This window comes from Apiospora aurea, assembly GCF_038362705.1.
Source record: "Apiospora aurea strain CBS 24483 chromosome Unknown utg000007l_segment0_segment0, whole genome shotgun sequence".
NCBI lineage: Eukaryota > Fungi > Ascomycota > Sordariomycetes > Amphisphaeriales > Apiosporaceae > Apiospora > Apiospora aurea.
Window position 1 is genome coordinate 1132550 of NW_027117394.1, and position 23973 is coordinate 1156522.

Sequence of the window (23973 nt, forward strand, 5' to 3'; positions counted from 1 at the left end):
ACTACATAGCCGTGCCACCAGTGAATACACTTTGCAACGATATAAGAATAACATCTTGGGCCGCCGGTATTGCCTTATTTCAAGCTAGCTGCTAGATCCGATTTAACGATAGTCTTTTCGATCTCCATAGATCGGTCTGGCCCTGCTTATTTGCCTATGTAGTAGTAGCAAAGTCCCAGCCAGACCAACGGGCCGTTGTTAACACTACCGAGCTTTGGCATTCAACTACCGTATTTGCTGAGCCAGCTAACCGTCAAGCTCGAAATGCAACGTAGCAGTGAACACGAGTAAGAAATTACTGTTGCTAACCTTCAAACGACTGCACATAACACGGTATTGAAGTCATTCAACTGAAAAAAAGAAATTAGGGACAGAGAGGTAACAAGAAAACATTATGTCTACATACGCAGGAACAGAATCCCAAAAAGAAACTGTTCATCTACGATGAACGCATCAGGAATTGAGCCCGATGCGGGGGTCGAACCCGCAGCCTTGAGATTATCTCTTTGCGCAAGCACAGTAAGAGTCTCACGCTCTACCGATTGAGCTAACCAGGCGGGTTATTGCTTGTTGAAGACGACGACCGTTAAAATGCCTTATGATGGAGGGTAACGAGAGGAGCAGGGACGGCGTGGTGTGGTGTGGTGTGGTGTGATGTGACAGCTTCGAAAGAGACGGTTGGATGGGTTGGTGTTTGTTCAGGGGTGACCCAAGTAAAAAGCTTGACGAGCTTGCTTCGGTGCGGTGGGGCTAGCTTCCCCTGGTACGACGACAAGCTCAAACCAACTGCTGCGCAAACCATCCTGCGTACTTTGCCTACGAGAGGGTGCTGCGAAAGTGAAAGGAGTAGATATGCTTATGATAGCCCCTTGAAAGCACAGCGATGAAGACAGAGAAAAACATCAGGGGTAAGGTCCCCATGAAGACCTGACACACCTGTAAATGCGTAGTCCATACCAAATAGATCACTGCTCACATATATCATGGATGTCTATTGATCATTACAAGATTCTACTATACAAGCTCACCGCCCCGGCTTGCCCAGGTTCTGAACGGCATTCATCCACTTCTGCTCGTCGTTGCTATCCGAGAATGTTAGCCAGCCGCTCTCAAAATTCGTAGCCATCAGGAGAAAGGAAATAGAACTTACCGATCGAACTTCAGAAGCTTGCCCAGCACGGGAACAAGCTGCCCCCGCACCTTCTCGTCCTTGACCTCGAGGAACTGCAGCAAGATCGTCTTCAGGTACATCGTATCCGGCCCCTGAGCCGCCGCCGCCCCATTGGACCCGGACCGCGTGCTATCCATACTGCCGCGGCTGCTACTCGGCGGCGCCGCCACGAGCTTGCCTTGCACCGTCTTGAGCTCCTTCTGCAGCTTCTCGTACCGCGCGCGCGACTCGTCGAGCAGCTTGCGCAGGTCCGCCCGCTGCTTCTCCGCCTCGCGCACCTGCCCCTCGGACGCGTCGAGTGCGGTCCGCAGGTTCGCCACCACGGACCGCATCTCCTCCACCTCGGCCGCCGACTTCTCCTCGACCTGCTCGAGCTCCTCGCGGCGCTTCTTCCACTCGCGCTCCCGGGCCTCGAGCGCCTCTTTTTCGGTTCCGAGCGTCTTGACGTCGCGCTCGAGGTCCCGCGCCTTGGTCCGCAGCTCCTCGTTCTCGCGCGCCCGCTTCCGCGCCAGCGTCGACGACTCGTCCTCCATGCGGTCGCGCTCCTCCACCGCCGCCTCCATCCGGGCGCGCATGTCGCGCACCTTGGAGTCGGCGCGCTCGTCCACCTCGTTGATCATGCGGCGCATCGATTCGCCCTCCCTGGTCCGCTCCTGGAGGTGCTTCTGCACCTCGGCCAGCTCCTCCTCCAGCGACTCGGCGGAGCCGCGGGCTTCCTTCAGCTGCACGCTGAGCTCGGCCGTCTGGTCGCGCATTGACCCGAGAAGGCCTTGGCAGGAGTTGTACTGCGCCGTCTTCAGATCGACTTCCTCCTTAAGGGAGTCGCGCTCCTTCTCCAGCGCCTCCACGTTCTCTTCCAATGCCTTGATCTTGGGTCGTACCTGCGCCAGTTCGGATTGCAGGGACTCGAGCTCTCGGGTGGCTTTCTCCGCCTTGGCCGACAGCTCGACCTTCTCGGCTTCGGAGCGCCTGTAGTCGCGACCCGCCACCCGCTTCTCGTCTTCCAGGCGCGCACGGGTCTTGGCCTCAGCTGCCAACCGATCGTTCAGGTTTCTTATCTCGCCTTCGCGATCGGTTCCGACTCGCTGGACACGGGCTACCTCGGCCTTGAGCTGGGTCTCCCGCTTCTCCAGGTTGCGAATCTCGGTCTGCTTGGCCGCCAGCTCCTCCTTGGTGGTCTTGAGAAGTGCGGAATCTTGGCGGAGCGACTTGAGCTCCGGTTGGGCCTTGGAGAGGACCTCGCGAAGGTCAGTGAGATCCTTGTATCGCGATTGCGCAAGTTGCTGTGCGGCACCCAAGTCCGTACTCAAGGTCTGCGACTTGGTCTTGAGCTCCTCGTACTCATCCCTCATGGTCTTGTACTCGGCCTCAAGCTTGGCGGTGCTCTCGGAGTTCTTGGCCCCGGAAGCGATTTCAGCCTCTAGTTCCTCAATGCGGGATTGAAGGGACTTCTTCTCGGACTCCAACTCCTTGATTCGCTCCTTGGCTTCAACGTGGTCTTGTCCGATATGGAGCAGGTTTTCTTGCATGTTCTCCACCTCCTCACGCAGGTCCTCCTCCGTCTTGCGCTGCTTAGAGAGCTTCTCGATCTGGGTGTCCTTCTGGGAAATGCCTTCCTTGAGCTTGGCGAGCTCCTCGCGCAACGCGACTGTATCCGGACTTTCCATAGGTGACAAGGGTGGCGCTTCCGATGTCTCGGACGGTGTGGCCTCGGCGGCGGCAGCGGCGGCAGCACCAGCACCAGTACCAGCACCACCCTTCTTCTTCTTCTTATTGTTCTTCTTCTTTTGGCTAGCGCTCTGTCCAGACGCCGCCGGAACCGCAAGGTTGGTCGCGGCGGGGGCAGGAGCTGGGGAAGCAGCTGGTGTCGCTGGCTTGGATTGGATGGCATCGTTCAGTTGCTTCTCGAGCTCCTCGACCTTGGCGAGGCTTTCGGCCTTCGCCTTGCTCATAGTATCGATCTCTGTAGTCAAATCCTTGATCTTCTTCTCCAGCGAATTATACGACTCGGTTGCCTTCTTGAGCTCACCAGTCATCTTGGACTTTTCTTCGCTGGCCGTCTTGGTTTCAGCTTGGTGCTTCTTGGCAACTTCGGCAGCCGATTCTTTCTCTTGCTTCAGACTTGACTCAACCTCTCTCAGCTGGGCTTGCGCAGCCTCGAGTTTCTCGGTAAGAGAGGCGATCTCGACGTTCCTAGCATCCAGCTGGGTCTGGAGCGAGTTGTCGACAGCCGACTTGTCTCTCGACTCGCTGAGCTCCCGGGTGGCCTTCTCCAAGCTCTCGACAAGCTCGGCGCTGTTCTCCTTTGCCACGGCCATTTCGTCCTTCAAGTTTCGAACCTCGGATTGGAGCTTGGAAATCTGCTCGGTTTTGGAGGCGACCTCGGCCTGTAGCTGGGGAATCTCATCATCGTAAGAGAACATGTCCTCGCTAACATCCTTGTTGTCGTTCTCGGTAGTCTCGGGCTTCTGTTTCGGAGAGAAGACGCCGAGGATCGACGTGACAGGCGACTTGGCGGTCGATGTCGTCTCTTCCGTAGAAGCGGTCTCCTTCTTCGTAGCATCGCCCTCGGCAGCCTTGGTCGCTTCGGGAGTCTCGGTTGAGGTGGCTGGAGGGCTTGCAGCCTTCAATGCCGCCATCTCCTCCTTCAGGGCCGTAAGTTCTTGGGTGGTTTCGTCGTGCTTTTTCTTGAGGGCGTCTTTCTCGGCGGAGACCCGCTTGAACTCGTCCATAACCATGTCGCCCTTCAGGTTAAGTTGGTTGAGGTACTCGACAAGCGCATCCGTGTCCTTGATAGAGGTCAAAGGGGTGTGCTCGCGGAGGGCTCGTTCGAAGGGCTCAATGGCAGTGGCGCGGCCATGCGCAATTCGATAGGAGCGTAGGAGTTCTGGTGGCACGACGAAGGATTAGTGCGACTGTCTGAATAAATGACAAACAAGTCCTGTACCCGTACTACGCCAGATCAATGAATGCAAAGCTGCAACACGTACCCGGATATGTCTTCTCTAGCTTCTCGAGTTTGCGCAGCTTGGCCTGGACCTCAGGGGGCAACTCTGCCGCCGTAGCTGGGGCCGCTTTCTTCTTCTCGTCGCCATTGGCTTCCCACTTCTCGTTTTCCGTTGACTCCTTGCCTTCGGTTTTCTCGGAGTTCGCTGCGTCGGCGGACTCGTCCCCCTTCACATCCTTTCCTGAGACATCGCCATTCTCGGTCTTTGCGACGGCAGCCTTCTCCTCGGCCTCCTCCTCGTCTAGAGCAAAAGCGGCCTCGAAGACGGCGGGGTCGGTGTTGGGAAGGCTGTCGGCGCCATTGGCAGCATCCTGTCCGGGCTTCTTCGCCTTGCGCTTTGCCGAACTGTTGTTACGTGAAACCGATTGTGCCCTACTACCTGATGCAGGCGAGGCATTACTGCTCCGTTGCTCTGCGAGATTCTTCTGGCGTGCCTGCTCCTCGGCTATCGATTTGTCGAGGGCGCTTTTGAATCGCTAGAGGGCCGACTGGGTAAGTCATGGGTGGTTGTGTTGGAGTAGGGTGGTAGTGGAAGAGGGAAAGATCAATGTACCTGGAACATGATGGGCAATCCGTGGTTCCGCCTATCCCCTTCACTACTACTACAAGAAACAATACAGATCGGTCGTGGGTGCCATGCACTTATTTATGCTGGTGCAGCAGACCGTTGCGCAATACCTGTGTGGTCGTTGGTGAGATTTCGTTGCATGTACTGGAGAGGACATGTATCGTATCGCTGGCGCATTCGTGCTTTTTGCCGGTGTACCACAGCCGACCAGGACTGGCCACTAGGAATTGGGTCCGTAGACAGGGCCACTACTTTCAGCATGCACTGACGTTGCCCAGGAAGAGAACCAGAAGGAGTGTATTGGTAGGATATATGCAATTGTATATCACACCATGATAATCGAGTCGAATAGAGAAAGAAAGAGAGGGAAAAGTCTAACAGGTTTCAAAATCAATAGTATGCTCGATATCGAGCCAACAACAACACTTTTCGCTGGAGCTTGCTTGCAGTGTCAAGTCGGCAAAGATGCGCCAGGTGTCCGCTTACCGTTGCGAAAAGGCCCTAAGCTCGAAAAGTGTAGGGGTCTTTCCCCCAGTGTTTTAGCCTGCATCCGAGCGCTGCGATGCGCTACGCAAAGCTGATCCCAGGCAGGCGGGCGATCAATCCTGGTGCAGCGTGTGTGCAGGTGCTTTGTCTAGCAGCTGGGCTTGCAAGCTTGCTGGGTTGCTGTCGCGCAGGACCTCGACTCAATTGAACCGTCGGACATGCTGTGCCATCGGCGTCTGGGAAGTGCCGGTCCCGGGTCTGTGTGTCGCTCATTCGTCCTGAGACTCCCTTTTTCGCGGCAAAGGCCGTGACTGGTGAGGTCTTGGGTCTTGGGTCTCTCTACCTACCAGCCAAGCAAGCAGAAAGAAGCCAGGTGTAACCAAGGACGTAGCTCGCCCAAAGAGGTAGCACAGGTAAGGCCACCCTACCTACCAGCTTGCCAGCAGCCTACGACCACCCTACCTTGCTTTAGACCTGCCCTGCAGTATGACCACACAACATTGAAGATGTCGTCACATTGATCTTCACTCTCTGCAATCCAACACTCGTATCCCGTTGCGCATTCCGTTTGTCGCCCATTCTACCGCCCTCTTCTTCACCTACTTTTAGTCTCAAATTACCTTCATTTGTCCAGCTTCCCCTTTCTTGCCCTGTCCGTCTCCTATTCCGACACGTAGCTGCTGGCAATCAAACAGCTACCTCGTCCAATTCTATTTATTCACCTCCTCTTCCATTCGTCTGCTTAAAATCGGCCTGAGCTATGAGCTAGCACTGCCCGCCTTTTACAACCACCCATCTTGCTCGCAAAGATGGTTTCGTTTTGGCCCTGGAAGGTACGTTCATGCGGATTACGTGGCAACATATCCTATGTTTGCGTGTGTGTGCTACACCTGAATAATTGGCTGGCTAACTTGACTCCCTTTCTCTCCAGGGCGAGGACTCCTCCCCGGCCTCCTTCGAAAAGGCGCTCTCGACCTTGTCCGCCAAGATCACCGCTACCCAACTCCAACTCGACAAAGTCCGCACGAGATCGCGGCGCATTAAAGTACTATGGACGCTCTACCTGTCCTTCGCCTATCTGGTCTACGCGATCGTCCTCATCCTCGTGGTCGGGTATTCGAACCTGGGAGTCTGGGAATGGGTCGGCATGGCAGGCGGTCCGGTACTGATCTATGTCATGCGCACCCTCACCCACACCTACTTCACCATGCGCATCGAGACCCTCGAAGCAAGACTCAAGGACCAACAATCCGAACGTGCCACCACGATCCAGAGGCTCAAGGATGCCACCAAGTATGATTCTACCCACGAACTGCTCGAGAAGTACGGAGGCGAGAAGCCCAAGCGCGCTATCCAGAATCATGACGACGATGAGAGACACAACAAGAACGGGGACAATCGACGAGCCCGACACTCGAGCCTTGGGCCGAACGGACCCCCTCAAGAACGAACTTCGCACCTCCGGCGACTGCCAATATCCAGAGACCGCCCTCAGCTCAGGGCGCACCCACCTCGATACGCCACCCGAACCTGATCCCCCTGCCTCCCTCGCGTCCATCGTCCTCGCACATCTCACCGCCGCGCCACATCCAGCAGCATCAGGACTTCACCGCCGAGTTCGCACCAAACGCCGACAACCTGCCGCATACCCCTTACCCGCAATACGACCACAACCCAAACAACACCCCCGATGGTACGACCGCATTCTCGACCTAATGTTGGGCGAGGACGAAACGGCGCCCAAGAATCGCATCGTGCTGATCTGCCAAAACTGCCGCCTTGTCAACGGCCAAGCCCCGCCCGGAACCAAGGCGCTGGCCGATGTGGGCCTATGGAAATGCATGAGCTGTGGGTCGATGAATGGGGAGATGGACGAGGGAAAGAAGATTATGCGCGAGGTTCTGGGTGGCGCCGACACCATCAGGCCGAGCATTGAAGTCACCGACAACAGCGACGGCGGCGCCGACGAGGTGGGCGCACAGATTATGGCCGAAGACGCCATGGCGACAGGACTCGAAGAGCGCTCCTCGATGGGCCCCATGACCCGATCGCGGAAGTCGGGACGAAATAAGGCATAGGAGCCTAACGTCCACCTCGGAGGGAGTTCGGACGATCATGGGTCTGGGGAGTGGGTACATGCATCATCGGGCGAGTAACGGTTGTTTTTGTGTGACTGCCCACGATACCTCTAGATAGCTGGTGATAAGCAACGATTTTTGAAAAAAAAATGCATTTTTTTTGTTGATCCAATTGAACTTGGTTGGGATGATTCTCGACGGGCGCTTGTCTGAAGTACTTGTACAGTAGGGGTAAGGGTAGTGTTGACATAACTATTCCACTGAGTAAATAGCCATAGGTGGTCCATATTCGTGACGATGCTAGTGTAAATACTTATTACAGCAGGGCTGTTGCAAGAAAGTTTCCATGAAGCTGTCGCGGACAAGACAAAGATTACGCCCACGAGAGTAGGTTTAGATATGCAGGGACGCCCCTGGAAATACATCAACGTTTCGGGCATGCATATTTGCATACCAGATCTGGAGATTTCAGATCACCTAGCTTGATCGTAAGGTTGAGATGGAAAGTATATATTCTATTCTTTCGTAAAATACATGTCGCTCAGCATAAAAGTCAAAGATCCGCCGATACCCCCTCCATCATGTCTCTGTCTTCTCTGAGGTCTGATTCTCTCTCGATCCTCTACCATAATATCCCAGGTCGGACTCTGTCCGACAGGAAGTGTCTTTCATCCTCTTCACCTTCATCAGGTGAGCTAACATACACTTTACATCGCCTGCACCTCACTCCACAGGCCAGTAATGCCGCTGCGTCCAAAGCCGAGCCCGCTTCCTGAGGAAGAACGCCGGCACGCCCAACAGACTCACCACCCCGCAGACGATGGCGTACATGCTCATGGCGCCGTCGTAGCCCAGCCGGTCCACCGACGGCACCGTCGCGTACCCGAGCCCGAACGAGACGAAGCCGCGGCCCGCCGCGAGAACGAGCAGCAGCGCGCCCGCCTCGCGCGGCCAGCTGTCCAGCACGTACGTGATGCCCACCGTGTTGGCGCCCAGGAAGGCGGCGTACCCCACGGCGTAGGGCACGGCGATGCCGGCCCACGAGGACCACTGCGGCGTGTCCGGGTGCGCGCCCGTCTGGCCGAAGACGACGCAGGAGACGGCGGCGGCGGCGGCGGGGAGGATGCCGGTGAGGAGGCGGAACTCGGGCTGTCGATACCGTGTCAGTATCTGTCGTCGCCTCACGGGGGAGAAGATGACAGGAGATTGCCTTACCTCATAAACCCCCTTGTTGATCCGACTGGCCAACCGAACCAAATAATCCGACCCATAGCCCACGACGGGCAACGCGACCAAATTCGCCACAATGAGCGCCATCTGCACGAACCCCAACCACTCGGACGCGAGCCCGAACGGGGGCGCCAGCAGTATGCCCGCGAACGTGGACGACTGGAACACGTACACGCCCAGGAACGCGCCGTTGAGCACGAGCAGCCACACGATCGGGGGGACGGTGAAGCCCCGCGCGGCGTCCCTGTATAAAGTGCCCATCTTGTCCCAGCGCGGGGCCGGCAGGGCGAAGATGCGCAGGTCGCGGCGCCAGGTGCGCGGGCCGTAGCGGGCGTAGTCGAGGGTGTGGTTCGCGGTCGTGGTGACGCGCTCGACTTTGGCGCCGTCGGTGGTGGAGGCGGCTTCGTGGGTTCCGCCGTCTGTTTTGGTGTCAATATAGGTCAGGGTGAGAGAGTCCGGCGTGGGAAGAAGAGAGGACAGATGCTTCTTGCTGGGGAAGTACATACCATAGTCTTCCACGACCCTCAGGCATACAGCCTCTCCGGCACGAAAACGAACGCAAAAATCAAGATGATGGCATTGACGATGGTGATGATGCCATACCACCACTTGAGCCCCCAAGCCGGCACCAGGTACGTCGTCGCCACGAACATGGCCCCACAAACGCTCCCCGAATCGCCGCATTCCACGTCCCCTTCGTCGCGCGCTGATGGACAAAACCGACCTCCTGGACCATGAGCGCCGTCAGCGCCTCGCTCTGCCCCCGCGGCCATGCTCGGGACATCCCGCGCCGCGATGTGCGATTTCAGCGAGGACCCGGAGCACGCGCACCAGACGCCCGCGACGATGGACAGGGCGAGCGAGCCCAAAAAACACGGGGCCGGCGCCCGACCGCGTCGCCCAGCGGCATCGCGAACAGGTTGCCGACGCCCATGAAGAGCGTCGGGTACGTCAGCAGGTCCGTCACGCGCACCGGGGTCGTCGTGCGGGTACATGGCCGTCACGACACGGGCGCGATGGCGCCCATGCCCGACGTCGCGAGCACGGCGAAGGCCGAGTACATGCCGATGATGAGGACGATGAGGTTCCTGCGCCATTCAGGGAGGTTCAGGGGGTCTGCGACGTGAGAGCGCCTGAAGTGTCAGCCGACTTGATCTTTCTTTCCCAGGAAATGAACCACGATTTTCTTTTTGGGGTGGTTCCTCCCAGGAGAAGGGAGTCGAGTTGCCGTAGGGGCCCCGGCTGGGAGTTGGAATTAGCACTACACGCTTCGCGTATATCAACTGGACTGTGCCAGTTGCGTGATCGTATGTGTGCTCATGACGCTCCTTGACATTCTCAACCGCCTCAGTCCGACCCTCTTCCATTTTGGTATCTGACATGTTTGGCGAAGGGGGGGGGCTGATCTCGCTCGTTCGACTCTCCCGACGGACAGCCAGCCGCTCTTTTCTACGAAACCAAAAGGAACCTTGGAATAGTTGAAACGGATTCCCCATTATACTATACTACCTCCCGAGTCTATCTACCCCGGGTATCTATCTGACAGGTTTCCGCCCGTTGCACCCACTCACTCGCTCCTCAACCTGGTAGCTGGCTCCGCACTCACGGCTCAGGAGTCAGTCCCGTAGGCCTGTCCTAGGACACTGAGTCGCGCTCTGCATCGAATGCAGATGAATGCAGTCAAGCTCGCTCCACCGTCAGTAGTTCGTTTACCCCAGAGTGGGTGCTGCCTGCTCAGCCGGTGGGGGACAAGGGCTACTCCCGGTGTGGGGTATATCCTTGCTTGTTTACATCTGAACGATCTACAATGCTTAACCCTCTTAACCTAAGTAGATAGAGTTATTATGGACTCCGAGCCGCCCGCCCCCCATCCACTCCGCGGAATCTGGGGTTGGCGATCGGTATTTAGAGACTGCTACGGTGCTGCTTCTCTCAGCTCTCTCATCGGTCCTTTTGGGTTCCATTGCGACACGCAGCGCAAGGACAGGTCGTGGGATATGGCACAGCTGACGTTACAGGTATTGATATCACACTGCGTGGAATTATCATATCTGATTGATCAAATTCTTCATCATGGTACGGAGAGATGTTGAGCGAGTTTCGGGCTATTGTGTCCCTCACCCTGACTCTCCAGAACCGACTCCGGCCCATGCTAATGTTCCCCTCATTCTCGCACAAGACTCCGGCCTAGCTGCAGCAGTCATTAGGTCTAGTCCATATGCACCATTCGCCAACAGACCATGGGACTAAGTCGAAACCAGAAACGGCCATGATGCATCAATCATGCCCAGAACGAAAACACTAGACAGGCACGAACATCGCGTCGCAGTAGCGATGGATCTATCTGTCTACCTAGTCGCCACGTCGCGGCAGCCAAGCCGGCCTGTCTGACCCCAGCGGCTTCGGCATCTCATCCCAGCCCGGGGCGCACCCATCAACAGCCGCAGAGTGCCGCACCCCCTCTCAATTCCCCGAAGCCTGTCCTGCGTGTTTCAAACAACCCCGGGTCCATCATGTCCACCGCGGCCTGCAGATCAGGCCCATCCTCGAAGCCCTGCCTTCCCTCGTACTGTCCTAGACTGCGTAGATACTTCATGACCCCGGCCAGAGACACATCGACCACGTAAGACCCCGTCCCTCCGTCGGCAGCTTTTCTGTCCAGTGCAGCGCAGATCCCCGCGGCCAGGAAGTAGCCCGCCGCGTGATCGAGCGCCTGGCATGGCGTTGGCCGCGCCGGCTCGCCGGCCCCGTAGTGCTCTGCCTCCGACACGTTCATTCCAGAACAGGTCTGCACCAACGAGTCGAAGCCCCGTCTGCGAGCCCAGGGCCCCACGGGCCCAAAGGCTGACAAGTTGCCGACCACGATCCCGCCAGTAGTGCTTCGAGCGGCGAGTGCCTCTGGTGACAACCCGCGATCGGCGAGGCTGCCGGGCCTATATCCCTGAATGAACACGTCGCACGTAGACGCGAGCTCCAGTACTGTTTCCTTGCCCTCCTCGCCGTCAAGGTCCAACTGGATCGTTCGCTTGCCCCGGCTCGTGTCGACATCGAGAGCCGGCAGCGCTGGCAGCGCGGGAGAGGTCACCCATAGAACGTCGGCGCCGTGCGCTGCCAGCGTCCGCCCGGCCACGGGCGCGGCGAGGACGCGGCTCAGCTCCAGCACCCGCAGTCCACGGAGGCATCTGTCGCCATCACCAGGTAAGGTGGCGGCAGCGACGCTCTGCTGAGCAGCAATATTGCCGTCACTGATCTTCCTGATCGAAATGGGAAATGATCCGATCGCCTGCGCCTGTGGCAGGGCATCCCACTCCTCGTAAGACCGTAGCGCGTAGGCGCACGCCCCGTTCTCCAGCGCCGCCGCTTCCAAGCCGATTTTGCCCCACGCCCTCGTCGCGCCCGAGACGTCGGCGCGCGTGACACTGCCGTCCTGCGGCAGTCCGAGAACCCGTAAGATCCCGTCTCGGTGATTGGGGAAGCCATCGTGAATCCGCACGTAGCCGTCCCGCGTGGGGTGCAAGCCCCCGATCGGTCCCCAGAGGTTGGGCGCCGGGTCCCCGTCGAGCTGGTAAAGCCGCTCCGATCTGAACTCGGCAACGGCGTGCTGGAGCGGCACGGTGGCCGTAGGCACCGGTCGTTGATTGCGTACCGCGTAGAGGGAGGCGGCTGCCAGAGCGGACGTGGCGATTGCGCCTTGCGCGAGCAGCCCGATCTTGAAGGATGACGGGACGGCGGGGCCCTGGTCTCCGGGTAGCGATAACGCGTTGAGCGCCTCCGGAGGGAGGCCCAGCTGATTCCAGGCCTCCCTCACAATGTCCTCTGCAGTATAACCTGCGCGAGGAGATTTGGGGCGAGCCATATCGTGGAGTCAACAGATGAAATGTATCGGTGTGCCAACCTCGGGTCAAGTAGTGAGTGAGTAATAAGAGACCGTCTGCACACCACCACCGGCTACAGAGGCGAACCAGAAAGCTCCTCGGTAACACGGCGCGTACTTCTGCGCTTTCGGAAGACGTCCAGAATGTCTTATTAAATGAAAAGGAACCGCACCCCACTTCGAATTCTAAACAAACTCTTACTTGTACCGATTGCGGCTCACGCTGGACGTGATGAATTCGAGTAATGGGAAAGAGCGGGCGTAACCATTTATTGGTGGGGTTGGCTCCAGGGGCAAGCGGCGCCGAGGGCGCGCCCTCGAGACAGGGACTGGTGAATCACAATTGGAGTGTACAGCTTACAGCTGGAGTGCGACACGGTGTAGGGACTCATATGAGAGTGAGAGCTGTCTCGGTCTAAATCCATCAACATCAATGAACATACGTATATTACTCCATATACTAGCTTGTCTGCTTCCTCGTTAGATACAATTGACCTGCCAGTTCATAGAGTACCCGGTGATCTCGGCATGACACACCCTTGCCGTTCTCGCCTAATCCGCAGGCGCAGGCGGCGGCGCCCATCCACAATACACCAACCCAATCGGTCGGCATTCTTGGGCAGCTGCATATACGGTTATTGCGAGTCGCCCACAGTCGAATTTGGTGAAGCATATGGCTTCGGAGCATTAGTCGGCTGGGCTGCAGAAGGCTTCCGCGACTTCCACTCATTGGAGCCCTTCACAGAGCGGCGCACGGTATCGGGTGGTAATATCTCCCTCGCGCGACACCAACGAACAACGGGAGCAGAATGTGAGGAGTCGTAGTCTTGACTCTCGCGTTGGCGGTGCGAGGAGTTTATGGCTTGACGAGCCGCTGAGTTGATGACTTATGGTTCTCCTGGGCTTGCATGCTTTCATACCAACAGCTTTCGGTAATCGCATCCGGGAAAGAGCTGCGTCACTGGGCTTTCGGCCTTTGGCGACTGATGGACTGAGCTCAGGGCCCCCAGCCCCTTACTTCCCCATTCCCCTCTGCAGTCGCAGTCGACCACAAAGGAGGAAGTGACAGTTGGTATAACCACTGCAACATGATTGATGACGGGGTGCAAAGACGTCAGCTTCATCAGATGCTCATGATGGAAGACTCGAGGGGACTGGCCGCAGGCCCGCTGGACGTGTCGAGCATCATCTTGTTGGCAACCCAAAGGTGTGACGCGATCTGGGATATGTCGTCGCTAAGAAGGTACCAGGCATCATAGATAAGAGCCAAGATACAGGGTACGACACAGACAGTGAAAGCGGCGGAAGAAAGAGTGAAGAGGATCAGGACCAGCGAGTAGAAGAATACCTTTTCGATGGGCGTGTACGTATTGACGGCGTAAGTCACCTCGATCTGGTACTGCTTCAGCTTGGCCCAGCGGCGGAAAGTCTCGAGCTTCTCGGAAAAGGAGATGGTCGTTTTGGACTTTGTCTCCATGCTCGTTCTTTGTGGGAAGTCGGGTCAGGGGCAGGAGGTAGGTAGGTGATTAGGCAGGCGCCTCTTTGGGACTGAACATGGGACCTGAACGGCCGTGCAAAGAGGTTGTAGCCAACAAGTGATAGGTAGAATAAGCTTCGAAGGTTTTCTGTGACATTAAAGTGTTTCCAAATGGCCTCGTCGGCGAGACGGCGGCATCGTGGCTGTTGATATCCTCATGCTTCGGAGCAGTCGGGATGTGGCCCCCAACCAGCCCATTCCCCAACCGCCCGAAGCACCCGAGTGCACAGTAACTTTTGGCTATAACCTCACTTCAGCACAGCAGCCTATAATTTACATGTGTCACCAAAGAAGGCGCTCATGATTAGGATCCCAGTCCAAGTGGGTGCTTCCAAGTGGAGACGAATGCCCGATGGTGTAAGTCTGGAGGCAGGCAGCATGAAAATCGCAGCAATAAGGAAGTAAATGCATGGCTGGCGATTGGACACGCGAACATCGTAGATACCGAAGCATCCGAGTTGGAGAGGGAAAAAATATCTCATGATCGTTCGGTGGTGGAGGCTGAGGACGGCGATCGAGATTCGAGAGTGCAAAAACCAGTTTGATGTTGCGGGAGAAAATGGGACAGCCCTGTTAGTTGAAGGCATTCGGGAAGATGGTGGAATGCCGATGCCCGAAAAACGATCTGATAAGATATTTTACGTCACATTCTTCCAATGTCTCTAAATGTGTTTTTTACCTGTGCCCGTCTATCATGTGCAGCTTTCAAGGTTTTTCGTATTCTCACATGAGATAAGTGGGTGAAGCGCACTCGAATAGTGGCCTGTTGTTAGTATTATCGCGAAAGTTGAACATGGTCCTGGAAGTATTGAATTGAAGTCGTCCTTCACCAACGTTGTTTTAGCGACAGCGTGTTCGGCACTTCGCTGTTTCCAGTGCTTGCTTGGTGCGTGGTTTTAGTGGCCGAACGACTTCACCTACATAAATGAATTGGGGGCCACAGGGTGGGTCTGGTGCTTTATTTTTGCCCATGTTTACCATGCTCGCGCATGTACACCAATTCATTTTACATTCGAGCCATCGATATCCCAACTCCCGATATATGACTGTTCCCGGCTTTAACTGTCTCTCGCAGCTAGGCCAGTGGGATATTGATAATACTAGTCTGAAGAGTGACCATGAGATTTGAAGTATATGAGGTAGAACCAAGCTCTGGGCGCTGTAGACAGGTATCCACTGGCTTTCGCTGCTAAGCCTTATTGGCCATCTCACTATTAACTGGACCGCGCCTACAGCTGGGAACCTTGACGCTACTATCATGGACAAACATGCGTGCGATGCATCAACCCGCGTACACCATCAATCCGTCCATCTTACAGGTCTTCATGGTCCGATTTCAACCCCCCAGCCTGCAACATTGTAGCAGACCTACTGGCACAGCTGTTCCAGGATGCCAATATCCCGGCACATGTTGTCCAGTTCAACTGCGACGTCTCAACGGAGACGACCTCGAGCTCCACTCGGGTCCGAGACATCCTATCGGAGACCTCCGGGCCACTTTCAAAGTCACAATGCTTATCTTGTGGGGATACTTTCCCGTACCTGGGGCTTGGTGAGCGGACAGCGCTGAGATGTCTTCCCGGTAAACAGGTCATGCACAGCGAGGCCGCCCGACGTTTTGCACCCATATATGCACGACTCCCGAAAAGGGGCGCCAAGGTCGAGCCCACGTGCGAGCTCGTGAGGCTCACTGAGGTCTTTCTCTACATATCTATTACCACTGGGGTCGCCGTGTAGAACACCATGGAATCATGTCACCAGAGCTTGGGGAGGCTTCGGTGCGGTCCTACCCCTCGCTGCCAGGCGTGAGCTACACGTAGTAAGAGGATGAAATCATGGCATGGGAGGGCTGCCAAATTCCTTGATGGAGATGAGAACAAAGGTCATCTGACCCTTTTGGTGTGCTTTACTGGATAGCTACCCCAAATCCTGGATGGCTCGGGGTCGCTGGCCGGCGCCGACAGGGGTCTCGACCAACAAGAAAGAAGCACCGCTTATAGGTAGGTACGCGAGTTTGCACGGTAGCAGCATTCCTGGCCTTACTTTGTAGGACCAAATATGGCCTACCTTGGAGGCAAACTGTTTCCCCTATTCATCATATGTCTGGCGAAGGGGCAAGCAGGCCTTGAGCTTCCGTCTCTCGCCCTTTGTCTTCAGGGGAAACCTCTATCACGACTTTACAACTTGAGGACGCAGTGACCCGCATGCGTCGCCTCTCGATCATGGGGTCTCCCGGCCTTGCTGATGGTGGTTTGCGGCGCTCTCCAGTTAGGATGTATGGCACTGTAGGGTCCGATAACGAACTATAAGTATCCCCAATCCGTACTGCATAACGAAGGTTCATAAGATTCACATCGATTCTTCAGCATACTACTTGTTCCCACAAATAGCTCAAAACGAGAATGCCCAATTCAAACCCCCAATCCCAGCCAGGCCTCGGTGTCAGCAGACCCAGCGGTGCCAGTAAAGATGGCTGGGATTACAATGATCCAGATACTTCCAGGGCCACCTTTGAAAGTATACTTACACATCTGGAAGCCGATGCAGTTAGCATAGTCCAAAGCATGTTATCTGACTACGATGAGAATTCTCTCGAATCACATGGGGGCGGTGATGAAGAAGCGTACAACAGCCCTTCAGAACACTCGGGCGAGGAAGCTCCAGGAGCCGAAGATGAAGGCGAGGTGCCAGAGACCCGTCCATCTGCTGGCACAGAGGGCAAGGTGCCGGAGACTCGCCCATCTGCGGAGTCTGAAGGCGGTACGTCGGGGAACCGCCCGTCTGCCGGGACAGAAGGCGAGACATCGGTGGCCCGCCCGTCTTCTAGGAATGTGAGCGCTGCGCCAGTTCAAGGAGGTGATGTGACTATCCATATGCACAGCCCCTTGCGTACCGTCGACGGGTTCCAAACACAGTACGAGAAGCTCAAAAGAAAGGGTTTATTGCCGGAAAGATTGGACATGTCCACGGGTGTGATACAAAAGATCATAAACAGCGAAGCGGAGGATCTGAAGAATCTGAGCAAGACTTTGAAAAACTACCTGGCTGTCACGAAGGCGGCGCAGCCCATGCGCTTCGCCTCCGAGCCCCTGAATCTCATCCTTGTGCACAAGAAGGAGCAGGCACAAAGCGAGGTGGACAGAGTCCTCCAAGGCATGCTCTTTGAGTTTGTCAAAATACATGACGAGATCGATAAATCTACCGAAAACGAGCCCGTGATCCTACGGGAGTCCGGCACGAAGCTGCGGGCCGCCGTACTCGACGCCATGAAGAAGATGGACGCTAAATTCGAATCCTTTATGAAATCCAATAGGGACGTTGAGGACAGACACTACAAGGGCTTCGGCAGGTATAAAAACAAAACGTTACTCAAGGTCGTGCTCTTTTTCTTATTCACCTTGCTGGGTGTTGTTATTGACGGGGTTTGTCTGTTGGTCGGGATCCCGCCGCCCAGGCGCGGCCCTAGCTTATACATCACTGGGTTTTTCGAAAGAGTCGAGAAGGCAGCTGAGGAACTGCGCAAGAAGTAACTGTAAGTGGTTTCATAATACCTTGCAGGAGATACAAGGGCAGAGCACCCTGGCGAGCGGGAAGTTGCCAGTAACCAGTCTCTTTTGTTGAGATGTAGCACCGGAACATTCCTTCCTATTATTTCCCTCTTGTTCTTTTCATACTAGCTGGTATCGGATAATATTTATTGTTTTTTCATCTCATACAAGTCACTCGTTTAGTTTTCAAGTTTAGTCTTTATATCATCAGTAGTTTGTAAGCTGAGTAACCTGCTTCATAAATCAACTTCGCGCAGATCTTGCCTTTCATTTTGCTTCCCAATGCCCACATGGCTGTCAAAAGAGACAAGCCCTCTGACATCGTAGGCTTTGACCATCCCACTGCTTAGTAAGTCCGGTAGCATCGTCAGCCACACCTCCAAGATGGCCTTATCGTCCGGGCCTGAGCCGTCACGGCCATCAAAACCATGACGATTATCAGGGTTATCAAGGGTATGAGATTTATCAGCAATAGAAGCCTGGTCCCCGCACCTTTTGACAGCAGCAGCACCAGCCGTATGTAAATACTCATCGACTAGCCTACCAACCCGAGACTTGGAACAGCAGCCGATATGCCTATCAACCACACATGCGTACCTCGAGCGAGGACCGCAACAAATTCGACTGGCGGCCGGTTGTACTGCGACAGGGTTAGTGGGCGGACCAGTACTCGGGGATGCTATTGCAGCAGGTCATGCCTCGGGTCAGAATGAGATGACATGAATGGAGAAGACTGATGCTGCGGTGGTTGTTACTGTGAGGGCGATGGCGATGGCCAATGCAGTTTCGAATGATCTAATGATGGTGCAGGTAAGGATGAAGAGGAATATATACCTGGCTGCTGTTATTGCTGCTGTTGTGGAAACGACAAAGCAACAGATGGTAACGTGTATTATTCTTGTTTTATCATTATGTAATCAACAACAATAGCTCCATACCATGGTATATTATTACCTCCTCTTCTCGCTTTGGCAACTAGCATCGTGCTAGATCCATGATGTAGGAAACATTTCAAGACGCAAAAAGTCGTCTCCTGGGGAATAGCTAAGACAGAAGGAAAAGAGAAAAAAAGGGGGGAGGAGTGTTCAAAGAACAAAACTGCCGCGAATAAGTAACATGACGCCAGACGCGTATATAATAGTTTGCCTTCGGTACTGATATTAGCGATAAACTCATGGCAACACGGTTGCTCTGCACCAGCAAACGCGTTAACCCATAACAATACAAAGAAACAGGCAGCCACGAAGTAGATGCGAGTTGGTACATAAGGCAGATTCCTTGCAGCTACCTACATTTCTGCTTTTGTATCTCTTTGCAACCACTGGTCTGACCATACCAAGTCTACCATGTGCTTTTTCGATAGCCGTCTTCGTCGGCATTGCGGCTTCCTCGCCGCCAAAAAGGTCGACTTCCTCGGTTTTCCTCGCGAGATCCGCGACCCAGATTTACGGATACTGCCTCGTCTCCCACAACAAAGCCCTCCACCCCTGGATGCACCCCAGCATCTACCGTGGCTGGAAGGACAAGCCCACCACGGAGCTGTTCCGCGTGAGCAAACAGGTCCGCCACGAGGCCGCCATCGTGTTCTACAGCCAGAACCAACTCGACTTCACCATGGTCGAGCCCGACGAGATCACCGTGTTCCTCAAGCGGATCGGCCGCAACGCCCAGCACATCCGGCACCTCGTTGTCAAGTTCCCTTATTTCCATTCGTTGCAGTTGGAAGAGCTCGACCGCGTCGCCATCATACCTAGGTACACCGGCATCCCCCAGGCCATCCGAGCGGGCTGCCCGAACCTGCAGACGATCACGACCAGCCGATGGAGCACCTCTGCCGTTGTCATCTGGCAGGTACCGCGCTCCTACTCTTGGGAAAGGGACCGGGCCGGCGACAGAAAGATCGTGACGGAAGCGATCGACGTGGCGGACGCGTATTTCCGCAGCATGGCGCCATCGCTCAAAGAAATCATCATCGAGTTGGACACGGAGCAGTACTGGTGGCCCTTGTCCCAACGCCATATCGATCGCGGAATGCGCGACGAAGATCTACTCCACCGTCACGTACGACAGCAGATGGAAAGCCACGGATGGCAGCTCCGCCCGACGGACCGATCACATGATGAGGAGGATACAAGATTGCACATGTCATGGGTCCGTCGCGAATCCCGAATTTTAATGTTGAGCGAGACGACGCCGGCGAATCATCGGGATGAATACTTCCGAAGCCTGTTTTGAGACATTTTTTGAGCTTGGCTTTGTTATGGCCACGTTGGCGTGGCCTGTAGGATACGGGTGGAGAAGGGTTCAGGTGTCAAGGCATGTCTACTTTGGTAACACTATTACGTGGTAACATGGATAGGGCCCTGGAAAGCAACCTGGATGAATCTTGGCTGATGTTTGTTGTTTCTTTTCATCACTAATGCCCTGAGGGAGACGACTTACCGCCTTAGCTATGTTTGCGCTGAATCTCTACACAATAAAACAAGTTATGAATCATGCCTTTTGCTTTCTACCCTGCTCTAACCATGCCACCCATCCACAACGTTCGTACGAACAATCAGCAGAATTTGCTAAAGAATCTCCAAATCTTGGACGGCTTGACTTTCCGTGTCGTGTTCGGGGCCAACTCAGCTTTCTTGTCTTCCAGATATTGTACTTGTTGCTGCAAAATCTCCTTCATCTCCTTGTATCGCTGGTACATTTCCCTTTCCTCGTCTTCAAGACGCCGCTTTTCCATGGCCAACCTCGGGTCAAGATATTGTTGCAATTCTGTCTGCATTTTGGCCAGCTTGATCTTATGTTCGTCCCTTTCCTCTGCCCTTTCCTCTATCGGTCCCTTTATCCAGATGTGGGACGGTCCCTCGTATGGCGTCTTTCTGTAATGTTGGGGTGGCACTTCCGGTGGTGGAGACTCCGTGCCGTGCTCTTCCTCTACGTGACTTGCGGGAGGCTCGCCAATCGGAAACGTCACCCGGCATAGATGGCAGTAGTCAAATACCACATTTGAAGCCCGTAACCTCTTGTCGGATGATTTCCACTTCTTCTCACCTAATTCAGCCTTGGGTGACGATATGAAGGGAGCTTCGGTAGTTTCCTTGACCCTAGTAAGAGTCCATCCTGTCTTTATGGTCTCTCTAAAGCTAAGGACAGCGTGGCCACCGTCTTCCACATGGTATTTGACCAGCCAGTGATCCTTAACTTTGCAGTGGTTTCCTATTCCCACGCATATATCGCAGATGTTCATACCCCCGCAGGCGGTACAGTGGTAGTAGTCCTGGTCTATTTGATGTGTACAGTGCCAACAGCGGTCTGCGTTAGTGGCGACCCTCATCTTCCTGACACCTGGTGTCGTAACGTGGTCTACTTGAGTAATAGTACGCGCCGCATCGTGATCTGTCCTGTGCCCTACTACCGGATCAGTCTCCGGCCAGTCTATAGCGCTGCTGAAACCATCAAACAACAAACTATCGGCATCTGAAGCTGCGGAAGAAGCATTGGTAGTTTCTCCATCTGGAGCTTGGTTTGGCTCGGGCGGGAGTTTGTAGCCTTCCCAATCCGGGGTTGATGACATTTTGACGGGGTGTTTTCAGTTTAATCGACCAAAGCGAGGGGCCGCTTCTGCGTTTGCCAAGATTCTGGCGCGTAAACCCGTCGACAGAGTGCGGTGGAATGGATGTGCAAGAAAGTCCGGCGTTCACACAACCCACGGAACCGCTTCAGTCGATGGCCCTCTGATCGCTGGAGTAGGAGTCTGGAGATGGCTTCAAGTAGTGTTCTTTTCCATAAACTCTCTCCCTTCAAACTATGTAGGATCTGTGCTACAAGGGGACTCAGCTGCCAAGAATGTTCCGCCATTACCACCCCCAGCAGGGGGGGGTCTACTAGCTAACCTAGGGGCTTTGTTCTAGTGCATAATCCTCCCCCAAAAGAAACAAAGCAGTCGACCGGAAATAGTAATAGATTGACATTTAGATGACCGCAATGGGGGAAGCTTAGCCATGACGTAATGAAGGGATACATCAGCCTCTCGAAGGCAGCTTCTTGTGGCTTGCAAGAGCTTCCAGCATGGTGGCGGCCACATGCTGCTGTAGGGCGATGTCGGTGGCCAGCGACATCATCGAAAACAAAGACGAACAACTTGCATCTTCCTGTTAGTTCGTCGAGGAGCAAACATGGACATCAACAATTCATTAAAAATGAAATATGAAATTATCTTACAGGGAAGTTAGAAGTTGTGATTACCTCTTGCTCGAGTACTGTTCTGGTTTTCTTTGAGTACCTGGATGTCGAAGCGGCTGTTGATCTGACATTAGCGTACCCCGGGTGCCCCTAAACTCCAAATCAGGGGTCAAAGTCAGAACAGTGGACCCCGCCCAAGCTGCAGGCATACTTAAAGCAGCCAGCACCTGCACTCAAAACCATCCATTTCCCCTCTTCTATTATTTCAGAGCATACATTGAGCACTTGACCGAAACAGTGGAACGATAAGACTGAGGAAGAGACACCCGTTTCGAGACAGTGACAGTTATCGTCCAGCACACGAGGACCGACACCGAGTCTTGAAACTATTACGGACTGGCTTCAGGCTGAGGTCATGGCTCAAGGGAAATCAGCCGGTTCTATCGTCAAATAGGTCCGGTCTCTTGCCGCGCTTCCCCGCCCCTTCGCTATCATGCAGGAGCTGAAACAGCCCATGCATGCAGGGTCGGGTCACCATAGTCCCTAAGAAGGAACAAGGACAATGATGAAGTTGCGCACTCGTCTAGAATTGCCTTTAGTCTTCACAGTCTTAAGGAAACCGGTCTTGGAAGGTGCTAATTCTGAGTCTTGAAGCTAAGGACGACCCCTGCTTCCAGCCCTGTGAAAGCATGAGTTTGCGATACAGGTCAAGTGGCCGCAGAACAGGTCTCCTTCTGTCATCCCCTTTTAACCCCTACCAATCATCTGCCCCTCCACCTAGGCCTTCGCACAGGCAACATGGTACACACTAATCCCCTTCATCGCCTCCAACCCGCGAATCATCCCGATGCTCTCGCGGAACGCATCGGTGTCGCGGTACTGCATATGCGCCTCGACGCTCTTCCACCCAATCATGACGACCAGCACCCGAGCCTTCTCCTCCTTAAACTCCCTCTCCTCCACCGCCCAGCCCACCGCCGGCGAGCCGACCAGCAAATCCATCCCCTGAGCCCCCGCAGCCTTCTCCGAAATCGCAAAGAACTCCCCAAACTTCTTCAGCACGACCCCCTGCTTCTCCGCGCCGTAGTCGGCCGGGAAGTTGAGATGCAGCACCTCGACGGCGGGCGCGACGTCGAGGACCCCTTTGGCGGGCGGCTCGAACGCGACGTGGTACGGCGCGGGCGCCGTGGTGCTCAGGGGCGCGAGCGAGGCGACGAAGGGGGCGTAGAGGTCCGTCTTGGCGCAGAACTGCTCGTGCGCGGCGACCGAGTCCCAGTCGACGTAGAGCGTCAGCTTGGCCGCGTCCTCGTGGTGGCGCGAGTAGCGCGCGCCGCGGCAGCCGGGCTGCTGCGTCAGGGTCGCGACGGCGGCGGGGAGGGCCGGTCTCGAGGTCCGCCGAGGGCGGGAGGGCGAAGTCGACTAGTTCGGTGACGGGAGAAGACATGGTGAGTTGAGTATGGGTTGTGAGATGTGAGTTGTGAGATGTGGTGAGGATGGGAATCATCAGATGAGGAGGGGTGGGGTGGGGTTGCAGGACAGGATATGATGTCTGTCTTATTAATCTATGGTGGGGTTCGAATGCGGACACAGCGCTCGGGTGAAAAGGAAACGCTTGATGGGATGAAAGCCCCAGCAAAGATAGCGCTGACAAGGAGTGTTATCAATCATACTCAAGAAACCCGAAAATAGATTCAAGTAAAAGTCCATCGCGAATAGTAATCATCGGGGCCCATTATGGTGCCGCGCGTTGCTGGTTACACAGTTTCAGCCATAGCAAAACCCCGCGCTCTTCGCTACCCAATTGCACAAACGTAGCTCTTCAGATCTCTCAAGTCTGCGGTAAGCGTTGACAATTTGCGTCGTACCAAGCCCAAGTTCATTAACAGAACTATCCGCTGCTTTCTCGGCGTTCGTCATTGCTGTGTTGGCGCAGTTGGCGCTCGGGGTGCGCCGGCAGACATTCAAGTCCGCGACCTTCAGCCTCTTAACGCCGTAAACGCCAAGGTCCGCGTCAACCACCCCGAGCGGCGCCATCTTACAAGTTCTCATGGGATTCCAGATTGAGTCGATGTTGTCATTCATTTCGTGATGATATTGTCGTCATCGGTCGAGTATTCGAGATCTTGTTCCTCGGTATGGGGGTAAGCGGCCCTGGCCTTGCAGCTCTCAGGAAACGACGGGTGCCAGCCTTCGAATTCGCCGCGGCAGACGGCCATGCAGCGCGCTACTTCGCGTTACTTCTTGATCCAGTGGCTTCTAACGCCAAGTGTGGGCGTCTGAAGCTACGGCGGTATC

The 23973-nt window shown here is 55.2% G+C and overlaps 9 protein-coding genes across 9 annotated transcripts; 2 read left to right on the forward strand and 7 right to left on the reverse strand.

Annotated features, from left to right (window-relative positions):
* Nucleotides 1–1024: 1024 nt before the first annotated feature.
* Nucleotides 1025–4740, reverse strand: PG986_010629 (uncharacterized protein; the record flags this gene model as incomplete). The annotated part of the gene is made up of 4 exons (XM_066846851.1): nucleotides 1025–1082; nucleotides 1151–4058; nucleotides 4162–4654; nucleotides 4732–4740. 4 exons carry the CDS (start codon nucleotides 4738–4740, stop codon nucleotides 1025–1027), a joined length of 3468 nt encoding a protein of 1155 aa, XP_066696342.1.
* A 1301-nt stretch (nucleotides 4741–6041) lies between these two features.
* Nucleotides 6042–7310, forward strand: PG986_010630 (uncharacterized protein; the record flags this gene model as incomplete). The annotated part of the gene is made up of 3 exons (XM_066846852.1): nucleotides 6042–6065; nucleotides 6164–6555; nucleotides 6620–7310. The coding sequence occupies 3 exons, from the start codon at nucleotides 6042–6044 to the stop codon at nucleotides 7308–7310; spliced, it is 1107 nt and encodes a 368-aa protein (XP_066696343.1).
* Nucleotides 7311–8033: 723 nt separating this feature from the next.
* Nucleotides 8034–9637, reverse strand: PG986_010631 (uncharacterized protein; the record flags this gene model as incomplete). Its single annotated transcript, XM_066846853.1, has 2 exons — nucleotides 8034–9030; nucleotides 9099–9637. The coding sequence occupies 2 exons, from the start codon at nucleotides 9635–9637 to the stop codon at nucleotides 8034–8036; spliced, it is 1536 nt and encodes a 511-aa protein (XP_066696344.1).
* A 1337-nt stretch (nucleotides 9638–10974) lies between these two features.
* On the reverse strand, nucleotides 10975–12396 carry PG986_010632 (CoA-transferase family III; the record flags this gene model as incomplete). The annotated part of the gene is made up of 1 exon (XM_066846854.1): nucleotides 10975–12396. One exon carries the CDS (start codon nucleotides 12394–12396, stop codon nucleotides 10975–10977), a length of 1422 nt encoding a protein of 473 aa, XP_066696345.1.
* A 1141-nt stretch (nucleotides 12397–13537) lies between these two features.
* PG986_010633 (uncharacterized protein) lies at nucleotides 13538–13891 on the reverse strand (the record flags this gene model as incomplete). The annotated part of the gene is made up of 1 exon (XM_066846855.1): nucleotides 13538–13891. One exon carries the CDS (start codon nucleotides 13889–13891, stop codon nucleotides 13538–13540), a length of 354 nt encoding a protein of 117 aa, XP_066696346.1.
* A 2624-nt stretch (nucleotides 13892–16515) lies between these two features.
* Nucleotides 16516–17481, forward strand: PG986_010634 (uncharacterized protein; the record flags this gene model as incomplete). The annotated part of the gene is made up of 1 exon (XM_066846856.1): nucleotides 16516–17481. The coding sequence occupies one exon, from the start codon at nucleotides 16516–16518 to the stop codon at nucleotides 17479–17481; it is 966 nt and encodes a 321-aa protein (XP_066696347.1).
* Nucleotides 17482–18840: 1359 nt separating this feature from the next.
* Nucleotides 18841–19518, reverse strand: PG986_010635 (uncharacterized protein; the record flags this gene model as incomplete). The annotated part of the gene is made up of 1 exon (XM_066846857.1): nucleotides 18841–19518. One exon carries the CDS (start codon nucleotides 19516–19518, stop codon nucleotides 18841–18843), a length of 678 nt encoding a protein of 225 aa, XP_066696348.1.
* A 538-nt stretch (nucleotides 19519–20056) lies between these two features.
* PG986_010636 (uncharacterized protein) lies at nucleotides 20057–21070 on the reverse strand (the record flags this gene model as incomplete). Its single annotated transcript, XM_066846858.1, has 1 exon — nucleotides 20057–21070. The coding sequence occupies one exon, from the start codon at nucleotides 21068–21070 to the stop codon at nucleotides 20057–20059; it is 1014 nt and encodes a 337-aa protein (XP_066696349.1).
* Nucleotides 21071–22455: 1385 nt separating this feature from the next.
* On the reverse strand, nucleotides 22456–23712 carry PG986_010637 (uncharacterized protein; the record flags this gene model as incomplete). Its single annotated transcript, XM_066846859.1, has 2 exons — nucleotides 22456–23097; nucleotides 23563–23712. 2 exons carry the CDS (start codon nucleotides 23710–23712, stop codon nucleotides 22456–22458), a joined length of 792 nt encoding a protein of 263 aa, XP_066696350.1.
* Between the last annotated feature and the right edge of the window lie 261 nt (nucleotides 23713–23973).